We start from the raw sequence: 11,613 nt of genomic DNA, 5'->3' as shown, positions 1-11,613 counted from the left end.
TAAGGTTTTGGTTATGTGGTTTGGCGTATCAGAGCCTTGCGCCGATAGAATTTGCATGTTAAAGTGCATGCAAGGGGCCTAAAATGCTAAAATCTGGAAAGAGGTTGGATTGATTACCTCTCTATTACTGATGGGCCACTTCTACGGTGATGGAGTCATGGGCTCCGATGCGGGTTGTGGTAGGAGGAAAAATTTTCCCAAATCTAGCTCCTCGGGGGCTCCCTTCCTCTACTCTCTCTCCCCTCCCTCTCTCCCTTACAACAGAAAAAATCGTATGGGAGCGAGGGAGTGTGATTTTCAAGCTTATATAGTCTGAAATTTGTGTTTTAATGGCCCTATAGGTTCTTTTTCTACCATGCATGCCCCTAGTGGGTTGAATCCTAGTCCATAGGGCCATTCTAAAGACCACTGACCTATCTGTGTCATGGGGCAGGTGCCCCATTGCCGAATGAGTGACCGGTCCGAATTTGGTGGCAATCAGATGTCTTGAGTGACAGTGGGGGCTGTATTTGTGATCGATGGTCACTGATGCTCGATCATAGTCCTGGTTATACGGATATGAGCAGGGAAATGTCACTGGCTTCTAACCCGAGTTTGATTTTAATCCAATGGCTGGAAAGTCACAACTTCGCAGTTTAATTGGCGGGGCCAACTCATTTAAGTTTTAGGTTTCAAGTCCCTGATATTCGCGTTCTTCAAGCTCTACCTTCATGGTCCAAGTTGTGCGGTTCAGGCAACCATTTGGGTCCACCATCCTCAATGGACTTCAAGCCCAGTGATGCCTATGATTCCCTATAGTTTCGGACTTAATGGATTTTCTACTGTTGACATGCGGTTATTTTAGTCTATTGTAGTGAATTGTTGGAAGAGCGAGGTCTGACCAAGTCCGTGACCTTATTCTATCGTAATTTGGTGATAGTAATCCTTGGAGTCACTTTTTTCCTAGCTTTTTAGGGCTTCGCAGGTATGTTTTATGCAGTTGCTTAGTGCTGGCGATTTCGCTAGTGGGCGCCCTAGGATGCTCCGACATTTGGCCCAGGTGTTACACCCTATGTTTGTTATCTGAAGAGAAAATGCAGCAACTGTTCCCAAATATGCTTGATTACTTTTTGAAATAAAAAAGAAAACACCAGAGAAAATTAATAGTTACAACAAACCATAGGTTTGAGAAATATTATACTTTTAGAGACTTACATGGGACAGTTTTCCAAAAGTTCAACTGTATTGTTGCATGTGTGTGTAGTTAGGTGGTGCGTGTTGTTCTGAGGTTAACCAGATGAATGGTTTTCAAAGACTGAAAATGTGGTCCTCTCTCCAATCACTTCACAGATCCTCTTAGTTCGTCACCTGTACACCAATCTCCACACATGCAATTCACATACTAGTCCCCCCAGAAACAATGGAAAACTGTGTACGTCCTATCTGGTTCAGCTCGATCAGAGCATTTATTTTCTAACATGGTGGATTGATATTGATGTTGTAGTTTCAGCAAGATATATTACTTATTTTTCTTGGTCTAAAAGAGCTTCTATCAGGTAGGTTTTAAATGCTGGTTTATGTTTGTGTTTTTGCTTTGTTTGAATTTGAATGCAAAATTTTCTGCAGATGCTGAAGAAAAGCTAATGCATTTTGTGTTTTTTTCATTTTTTTTTAAAATTCTTCCACAGCCATTCTTATATTATTTCTTTATTGCAGGCTGGTCTTCCTGCTGGAGTTGGTTTCTGGACATGGTCCAACCGTTGGTGCATCTCTTGCCGCTCACATGGATGTGGATAAGGTATTTTAGAAGAGTAACTTGTTTTGAGTTTTTGAACTTGTGGGGAATGAGCATTGGAATATGTTTGAATATTGCTCGGGTTGTCTGAGTTAAAATGTTTTTAGGAAGGACCAAAAGATCAGCGTTTTGTAAGGAGTTGTTTGAGGTTTGCTCGGGCCAAAATAGCACACATCCGAGCCGTCTATATATCAGGTGAGCCTAACCATTTTCGGATAGGCCACGTTATTTTCTTATATATGTGAACTACTTGATAGCTGGACAAGTTTATCTATATGGTGATTTACACCTGATACACGGCTTGGATGTCTCACAAATATGCTAAGTTGGCACGTGTGGAGCTAGCAAACCTCAGATTCTTCATTTTAAAATAAGAGGAATACTGTATGCAGTCGCCTACATACACCCACCAAACGCAAGAAATCCATTCACGTGGGCTCTTCGGTGAGCGTACTTTTCAAAAAATTACGCTGATCCACAACATGTGGGCCACACGTGTACGTCCAGTTTGACCTCGGCCTATCTTTCCTTTTCCATTTTCAACTTTTAACTGTGGCCCACCTGATTAGTGAATTGGCCTGATATTTAGCCTACATAGCGTTCACGGTGAGGCCCACCAGATGAAAGTACCGGATCTGGCATACACGTGCCACACAGGTAGCGTGGAGGCTGTTTTTGTAGCGCATGCAGATGTGCGGCTGATATAGCACTCTCTTTAGAAATAGTACTATATATATTGTATGGAGACTGTAGGATAATGCACAGTATCGTCGCATCTTCGGATTATACAGGTGGGGCATTCAGTGATCCACACCGTTGGTGACCACCGTTGTTGGATGTATATAACGGACACTAGAAGATCTTAGCCGTCGCGCTAGGGCCTTTAGACTTCTGAACCATATACGCCATTACATTTCTTTTCCTACCGTCTAAACGCCGGCCATAAATTGAAAGGGTTTGATTGCTCTATCTACGATGGATTTCTGGCATGGTTCATCCAGTCTGGATCATTGAAATATGCGCCCCACTCATCGAAACAGAAACTCTAAGTAAATGGTACATGTCCTCGGGTGGAGAATGCCATATATAAGATCATTGAGAGAGAGAGAGAGAGAGAGAGAGAGAGAGAGATGGCAAGTTTGTTCGACAAGCAAGCGGACGTGTATTTAGATGCAAGGCCCAGGTATCCAAGCGAATGGTATTCGATGCTTGCATCTCGCACTCTCCGCCATTCATTGGCTTGGGATGTGGGCACTGGAAATGGCCAAGCCGCTATCGGGGTAACTCTCTCTCTCTCTCTCTCTCTCTCTCTCTCTCTCTCCCTATCCCTATCCCTATCTCTATCTCTCACAGAGTTATTCTCCCAAGTCCTGTTTCATTAGTGCAGCCGTTTGAAGAAGAGAGCAGACTAGGTGTTACCCCTACCGTGGGGCCCACCTTGATTATTTATTGATTATCTACTCCGTCCATCCATTTTAGCAGCCCATTTTGACGAGGTACCTAAAATTATGCAGAACGGAATATCAGGTCGACTACACCACAGGAAACAGTGGTGATTAAGTGCATCTCCATTAAAAATTCCAAAGGGCCCATGTAAGGTTTTTGTAATGTTTATTTGCAATCCAACCTGTTGATAATGTCAAGAAGATCTAGATGAAGGGAAATTAGAAAGATCAGATTGATCCAACACTTTTGCTGCACTCAAAAAGTTTTTAGTGGTTATTCATCACTGTTTCTATTGGTATGGTCCACCTGAGATATGGATATTCTTATTATTTCGGATCACGTCATAAAATGAGATGAAAGAACGACTGGACGGAGTGGATGTAAAAAAAATACATCAAGGTGGGTCCCACATGCTTCGTTGATCTCTTGTGACCCGTTGAAGAAGGGGATGATCCAAAACTCCTTCGAATTGGAAGATTATAGCCCTCGAATCTTTGTATTTTTCGGTGCTTATGTATATGTATATGCGGTGGTCCTAATCCAATGTAATTTTTGTGAAATTGGACTCGGATTGGGTGCAGTGACCCCTCCACAACCCAAGTCGGTAGTGGAAAAGCTCTGTGGCGGGCCCACCATGATGTATGTGTTTTATCTATGCCGTCTCTCCATTTTGTCAGCTTATTTGAAGGCATAAGCCCAAAAATGATGCTGATCCAAAGCTAAGTGGACCATAATGTTAATGCCTTAGTAATTAAGTAGTTTTTGGTAAAATTTCCTTTTTATTGAAAAAGTGGGCCATTATACAACTTATAGCTGGTGGACCTCGATGCGCGTACGGGTACCACTAGCATGTTGCAGCACAAATCGGATTGCCTACTGAGTTACTCAATATGCTATAATCGTACTGAGTAAACTCAGTTGGGCCCACTTTGAATGTATGTAGTTTATCCATGCCGTCCATTCATTTTTCCATATAATTTAAGTGGTTAGAGCCCAAAATTGAAGCATATCCAAAGATCAAGTAGATCATGCCACAGGAAACGGTGTGGATAGTGATTTTCACCGTTGAAATCTTTCTAGGCCCCACAGTGATGTTTATTTGCCATCCAAACTTTCCATAAGATCATACAGACATGGATGAAAGGAAAAAACAAATATAAGCTTGTCCAAAACTTCGTAGCCCCCAAGAATTTTTCAACTGTAGACGTTCAATTCAACTGTTTCCTGTGGTGTGGTCCAGTTGAACATTGTATGCGCTTTATTTTTTTCGTCTCCAGATTTAAAATTATCTGTTAAAATGGATGGATGGAGTGGATAAAATACATAAATTATGGTGGACCTCGCAGAGTTTGCTCAGTACGCTAAGCGTAGTGAGTTACTACACAATCCGCTTCCGTTGCAGCAAGACCACGGCACACATGGCATACATGCACTCTCATGTGGACCATCCACAGCATGACCACGGAACACATGGCATACATGCACTCTCATGTGGACCATCCGCAGCACGACCAGGGCACACGGCATACATGCACTCTCATGTGGACCATCCACAGCACGACCAGGGCACACATGGCATACATGCACTCTCATGTGGACCATCCACGGCACGACCATGGCACACATGGCATACATGCACTCTCATGTGGACCATCCACAACACAACCACCGCACACATGGCATACATGCACTCTCATGTGGACCATCCACAACACAACCACCGCACACATGGCGTACATACACTCTCACGTGGACCATCCAAACCGTGCACCCCATTGAGCACCGAGCATGGCCAAAAACTCACATTGATTGAACGGTTCCAAATGTCTATTTGGCCCTTCGAATCTTGACAGCAACAGTTTCTTTCCTCCCCTGTCATTCGCTGGTCACCGATTGGACGGTTAGGATTTGGAATTGTCTGATTTCTTCTCATCCACAGGGGGTTACCCTAATTTGGCTGTACCGATTTGTATGTATGTGGCCCCGTGTAAAATAGATTGGTTGTATCTCCTGGAAACGGATTGGCTACTCCCCTGCCACTAGCCCGGTGGCTGGTGGTCGGTGCTCTGTGGGCCCCACCATGATGTATGTGTTTCATCCATGCTATTCATACATTTTTACAGATCATTTTATGGCTTAATCTCAAAAATGGCAAGGATATAAATCTCAGGTGGACCACACCTGTAATGACCCAGAATTTTGGTACACGTGCGTACACATACATGTATGTACAATTGCCTTCATTGGAGTATACATACATAGACCCATGCATACATCCACGCACCCATGTACACATGCATCTATCGGCTCATGTAAATTGTGACCGTTGATGTGTGATCGTTTTGCTTAGTGTGAACTATTAATTAATGTCATTAATGATTACATGATTTTAGTAGAATATATATAAGTTTATTTATAATGCACTCTCTCAACTCATATACCTAAGACCACGTGTTTAATTATTAACTAATCCAAATCTAGCCAACATCAACTATTGACTGTGCACTGAGATTAATCTGATCTTAACCACTAGATTGTTGTTAAAAAATAAAATAAAAATCAAGAACAACCCAATTTTTTTGGGAACTAACCCCATCGTCCGTTTGCGTGTGGCCCACCTGAGTTTCAGATCAGCCTCATTTTTTTTGCCTTATATCTTCTCTTGGCCAGGCCGAGATGATGAACGGAGTAGATTTAAATTATTGTTAGTGGGACCCACTATATCTTAAAAAATAAAAATAAAATAAAAAATAAAAGTTACATCTTCCGCACGACTAAACCACCTTCTCCACTTTCCTTCCATTTTGTACGGTAATGACCGTCGAACCTCCCACTAAATGAAACCGTCCCATAATTCTCACTCATCCATTCCATTACGCATCCATTTATAAAAAAAAAAAAAAAGAATTGAAGGAATCAATTATATTAAAAAAATTCAGAGTGGGAGAGAGAGAGAGAGCGTTGTAAATCAAGAGAGAGAGATTAAAGCGGGGCCGGATCGTCAGACTTTAAGGTAGGTGATCTTAACCTGAAATTTACCATTTTCAGTTATTATTATGTTTATTTAATCCAAATTTTCGTAGAAATATTATTGTCAATTGAATTTTTTTTTTTATGTAGGGAATCTACTCATTTAGGAATTTCTATTTTACTCTTTTTTTAAAATATTTAATAATGAAATAAAATAAATTTATAGAATAAAATAAATAGTTTATTTAAGATTATTTTATTAATTCTTAAATTTTTTTGTTAAAAAAAATTTATTAAACTAAATCTCAGATAAATTATAATATCGTACAATATTTTACGGTACAAACAGAATATATAATTAATTATTTAAAGTACTGATAATTCCTTATGCAGAATTGTAAATATAAGTGATGTAAGATTGATGAGTATATATAAGCAAATATAATTATAAAAATAAAATAAAAATATATAATAATAATAACAAATTATAAATTATATAATTGTAATATGTAATCAGTATTAATATGATATATAATAAAATAAAATAAAATAAAATAAAAAGATTTATAAGATCATTAAGGTATAGTAAAATATAAATATTATGTTTCATAATAATATACTAGTAATACAATATAATTGTAAGTTACAAAAAAAAAATGACAAAATATATAACATAATTAAAGTAAACATGTGTAAGATAATATTATATTTCATAATTAATACATAAGTATTTAATATTATTTATATGATTATTTTATAAGTAAAAAAGTTTTATCTGATAATATATAAAAGTTATAATAAATATAATTTATTATTTCTAAAAAAATTATGTAAATGATGATATTAACAATTTAACATAAAAGTAATATAATAATTATATTAAATGTATCAAATAAAAGTAAATTTATTAATTTAGATTGTCAATTATAAAACAAGGTTAATCATACTGACATAATGTTGTAACAAATAATTTATATAATAATAATAGTATTCAAAGTTCAAATTAATATCTTTCTTAACCTTATTTAATTTAGATTTAAAAATAAATAATAATAAAATTTTGAATTTAGATTTAAAATAGTTAGATAAAATAATAATAATAATAATAATAATAATAAATTTTAAATTATCAAATAATAATTTAATTACATTATTAATGTTATATTATAGAAATTAGTGTGATAATTTTTATTCTGTAAAGATTAAAATTCAAATTTTAATTCTAAAATTTGAAGAGTTAATTAAATTAAATTTAAATGAACTTAAGTTTAAATTATTTTTTTTAATTTTGAAATTAAAACTAAATTGATTAGATTTTTATACTTTGGAATTCTAGTGATTAATGTATATTTAAAACTTTATTAAATTAAAATTTTTATAAAGTATAATATTAGATTTTTAATTAGATATATATATATATATCTTTTTCTTGTAGTTCAAAATTTTTGTATAATTTAAATTAAATTTAAATAATTTATCGATTAAACCTAAATATACATTCTCAATGAATTATCAAAGAGAAATTAAAATTTGTTATAAAATAATCAAGTTATTTCAATATATATGTGTGTGTGTGTGTGTGTGTGTGTTTGTTTGTTAAGTTTATGTGCTAAATAAAATAATAAAATTTGATTTTAGAATTTAGTGAATAAAAATAATAAATATTTTTATGCTAATATTTAACATTATTTAAGTAAAAAAAATAATTTAATTAAAGTCAGAATTTAAATAAAATTTCTTGTACATTATTTCACTGTAATTCCTAAATTAATAATAGTAAAAATAATATTTTATTTAAGTATTTGAATTATTAAAGTTTTAACAAAATGATATCTAAAGTTATTAATTAGAAATAAAAATTATATTGTTGATATTTTCGATTGTAAAACAGTGATTCATTTTACATATCATATCAGCCCAACAACACGAACAGTAGAAAACTTTTATTGGAAACAGCCATGGTTAAATAGACTAACTTGAAATTCAAACCATTCATTAAATAGACCACTTAGGTGTTATTTTCTTTTGGTAGATGGTGTCCTGAAACTCAACTTCTCACGCATCCAGCGAGTATAGACAACAAGTTAATGCTATGTGTTGCGTCAGTGGGAGAAACTCGTTGAGAGCGTAAGCATGGGTCAGGTCTAGCATGCGACGCTAAGTAGGTCGTGGGCGTATGGTTTAGTCCAGAAATCGACGGTCCAAATATCAGGTGGGTGATTCTCCTCCATTTATGAACTTTCTGATTTTATTTATTTTAGAAAATTTATTTATTTGACATAATGACTTCAAATTAATATTGTCAAATTCCTTTATATGTAATATCTACTTTTCTAAATTTTAGCATTTACTGAATCTGATTAACTTGTAGAGTTAGATTTTAATCTAACTTTTATTTCTGATATTTGGTGTTAAGATTTAGACCTTAAATCTATGTTAAAGTAATTGATTTAAATTAATTGGTTTAAAATAATATTAATTAATTTGATTCTAAATTTTGATTTTCTTTTTTTAAAAAAAAAAAAAGGGGACAAAGAAAATGGTTTTCTTTTTTACGGCATCGAATTTCTACACATTTTTATAGAATTTGCATTGTTGTATAGGGATTTAAATAATTAAATTATTTCGCTACTGATTTTGGAATAATTCATGACATGCATTCATCTATACTGATTACGGAATTATGGAAAAAGAAAGAAAATTGAGAAAATGATTGTGGTATAGCAAGTAGGGCAATCGTGTCCATTGGGTGAAAGACCCTAAAGCCAGGAAGTAGGGCAATCATGTCCCTTCGGTGAAAGACCTTAGAACCTGTTGGATCCTTCGGAGTCTCCTTTGTGTACGGCGTATGAGTACAATTGTGTGCGCGGACATACGTCAGAGGTACAACTGGAGCAGTAGTCTGACTAGCTAACGTATAAATGAGTCTCTCACCATGAGGTACCGGTGTGTGGGCGTTAATGCAACGTTGCCATACACCTAGGTACGGTGTTGTAAGAAGTGATGGTTATTTAATTTTATTATTAAATTCATGATAGTGTGGCATTCAATACGTCTTTATGATTCCAGCATCGCATTCATGTCATATGTAATATTTAATATTTTGATTCATGTTTTGAAATTCAAGAAAGTACTTTTATTATTTATTCGTTTGATATAAATCTAGAATTTTCATATTTGGTTGTATAAGATCCCACGAGCGGTTGTGCTCATACCCAAAATAACAGTGTTCAGGGCATCAGAGTTTAGTCAAGGGCAAAGTGGAGTGAAGATCCAATCATCAATTTACTTATCTTTTATTTATACCGATGGAAAAAAAAAATGTATAATAAGAATTTAAAAGTGAGTTTAAGCTGTAATAGTTAAAGGTTATATTTGATGAGCGTTGTTATTGTAATGAGATTGATTAAGTGTAGTTGTGAATGTTTAATATTAAATCATGACCTGGGATTCGGACCTGGGTCTGGCCAACTCGAGTACCGAATTTCAGGGCGTGACAGAAGGTACTATTATTAGAGGAGATGACTATGAATCTTGAATCCTGACTCTATTCTATTGACTTTGGATGGTTGAAATTGCTTGGATGCAATAGATGAAGGTAAAAAACAAAGATCAGCTTGATCCAAAACTTTTAAGGCCCCCAAAAAGTTTTGAGTGGTCAACATTCATTCAACATTGTTTCCTGTAATGTGGTCCACTTAAGATTGGGATATAACTAATTAATTTTTTGTCTCATACCCTAAAATGATCTAAAAAAATATATGGACGGCATGGATGAAACGCCTACATCATGGTGGGGTCCACTGAGCACCGAGGGGGAGTAGCAAATCCGGCTCCGTAGCTCCTTGTCTGGTTCTTCGGTGGACCCGATTCAGCTTTTGGGAAGTAGGTTATTCCCAATTGCCTATATCCTGACTCAAGATCATCAGCACGAGTCAACCTATGGAGCCCACATGCACAGACGGTCAGATGATCAGATGATCTAAACCCTGATGAATTTGGACTGCCAAACATTTCTTTCTGACCATAGATTTGTTGTCCATCGACAAGACTACTAGGATCTTTCAATTTCAATCACTTGGGTGAATGATCACTGTTCCATCCAAGTCCATGATTTGGATTTTCCGAATTGCCATGATTTTGCTACTGGAAATCACACATCATGATCTGCCCTAGTTTTGATTTTGAGGTCGAATCTTTTGCAAAGCTTTGTAGATGAAGCTTAAATGTAAAGCAGATGTATGGGGCTAATTGGGATGTGTGAATGACATCCAATCTGTACATCATGTTCACCCCTTGTGTTCTCCTTGGTGCCTAGTAATCATACGGATCCAAGACTCAGGTGGGCCACACCACATGGAACAGTTGGAAATGGGACGCCCACCATTAAAACCTACTAGATTATATGTAAGACCGCTTTTGTATGTGCCATCCAATCTGTTGTAGATGCCCCAGCAGGATGGATGGATTAGTTGTCATGCACACATCATGGTAGGCCCCACAGGTAGGCAATGTAGGTTAAGTGTCACCCACAAATCTTTATAATGAATGTGGCTTTTTTTATTAAAAAAAAAAAATTTCTGGCATCGTTCTCTTTAACATGATATAGAGCAGATTGCAGATCACTACGAGCAAGTAATTGGAACTGACATAAGTGAAGCTCAATTGAAGCGGGCTGTCCCACACGCCAAAGTTCGGTATATCCACACACCATCCTCGATCATGGATCAAGAACTCGTATCACTTTTAGGAGGTGAAAACTCAGTCGATCTAGTGACAGTAGCTCAAGCAGTTCATTGGTTCAACCTCCCGGACTTCTACTCGTTAGTCACCCGACTCTTAAGAAAACCTGGGGGTGTAATTGCAGTCTGGGGCTACAATGATTACGTCATCAGCCCCTCCATCGACACAGCACTGAAGCGGTTCCATAATACAACACTTCCTTACTGGGATGGTAACATACGCTACATTTTCGATGGGTACCAGACACTTCCATTTCCCTTTGAGAGCATAGGCCTGGGGTCAGAAGGTGAGCCATTGTCATTAGACATGCCCAAAGACTTGTCTTTTGAAGGACTTGTGGGCATGTTGAGGTCATGGTCTTCTGTGACTACTGCCAAGGACCGTGGCGTCGATTTGTTGTCTGAAAGCGTTGTTAAAGAGCTGGAGACTGTATGGGGTGGCTGTGACGTGATCCGAACCGTTACATACAAAGCATTCATGCTTGCTGGCACACCCAAATTGGAAAATTAGCTCCCTCTAATCTTATAACCAGTTGTACTTTAATCCTCTAATTATGTTGTTGTGGCACTAATGTCTGGTTCCGAACTCGTCCTATAATAAAGGATCAAACAAAGATCCGTCTCTCTTGTCTCCCTCTAGGGAGGGAAGGAATGAATAGATTGTTTTGCTTATACCTTCTT

The 11,613-nt window shown here is 36.6% G+C and overlaps 1 protein-coding gene across 1 annotated transcript; it reads left to right on the top strand.

The window, feature by feature from the left end:
* Window positions 1-2,873: 2,873 nt before the first annotated feature.
* LOC131242648 (uncharacterized) lies at window positions 2,874-11,613 on the top strand. The gene is made up of 2 exons (XM_058241423.1): window positions 2,874-3,054; window positions 10,805-11,613. The coding sequence occupies exons 1-2, from the start codon at window positions 2,905-2,907 to the stop codon at window positions 11,441-11,443; spliced, it is 789 nt and encodes a 262-aa protein (XP_058097406.1). The 5' UTR covers window positions 2,874-2,904; the 3' UTR covers window positions 11,444-11,613.

Source organism: Magnolia sinica, chromosome 4 (assembly GCF_029962835.1).
Source record: "Magnolia sinica isolate HGM2019 chromosome 4, MsV1, whole genome shotgun sequence".
Classification (NCBI taxonomy): Eukaryota; Viridiplantae; Streptophyta; class Magnoliopsida; order Magnoliales; family Magnoliaceae; genus Magnolia; species Magnolia sinica.
Note: the sequence above shows the minus strand (reverse complement) of the source record. Positions and strands in the feature narration are given on the sequence as shown.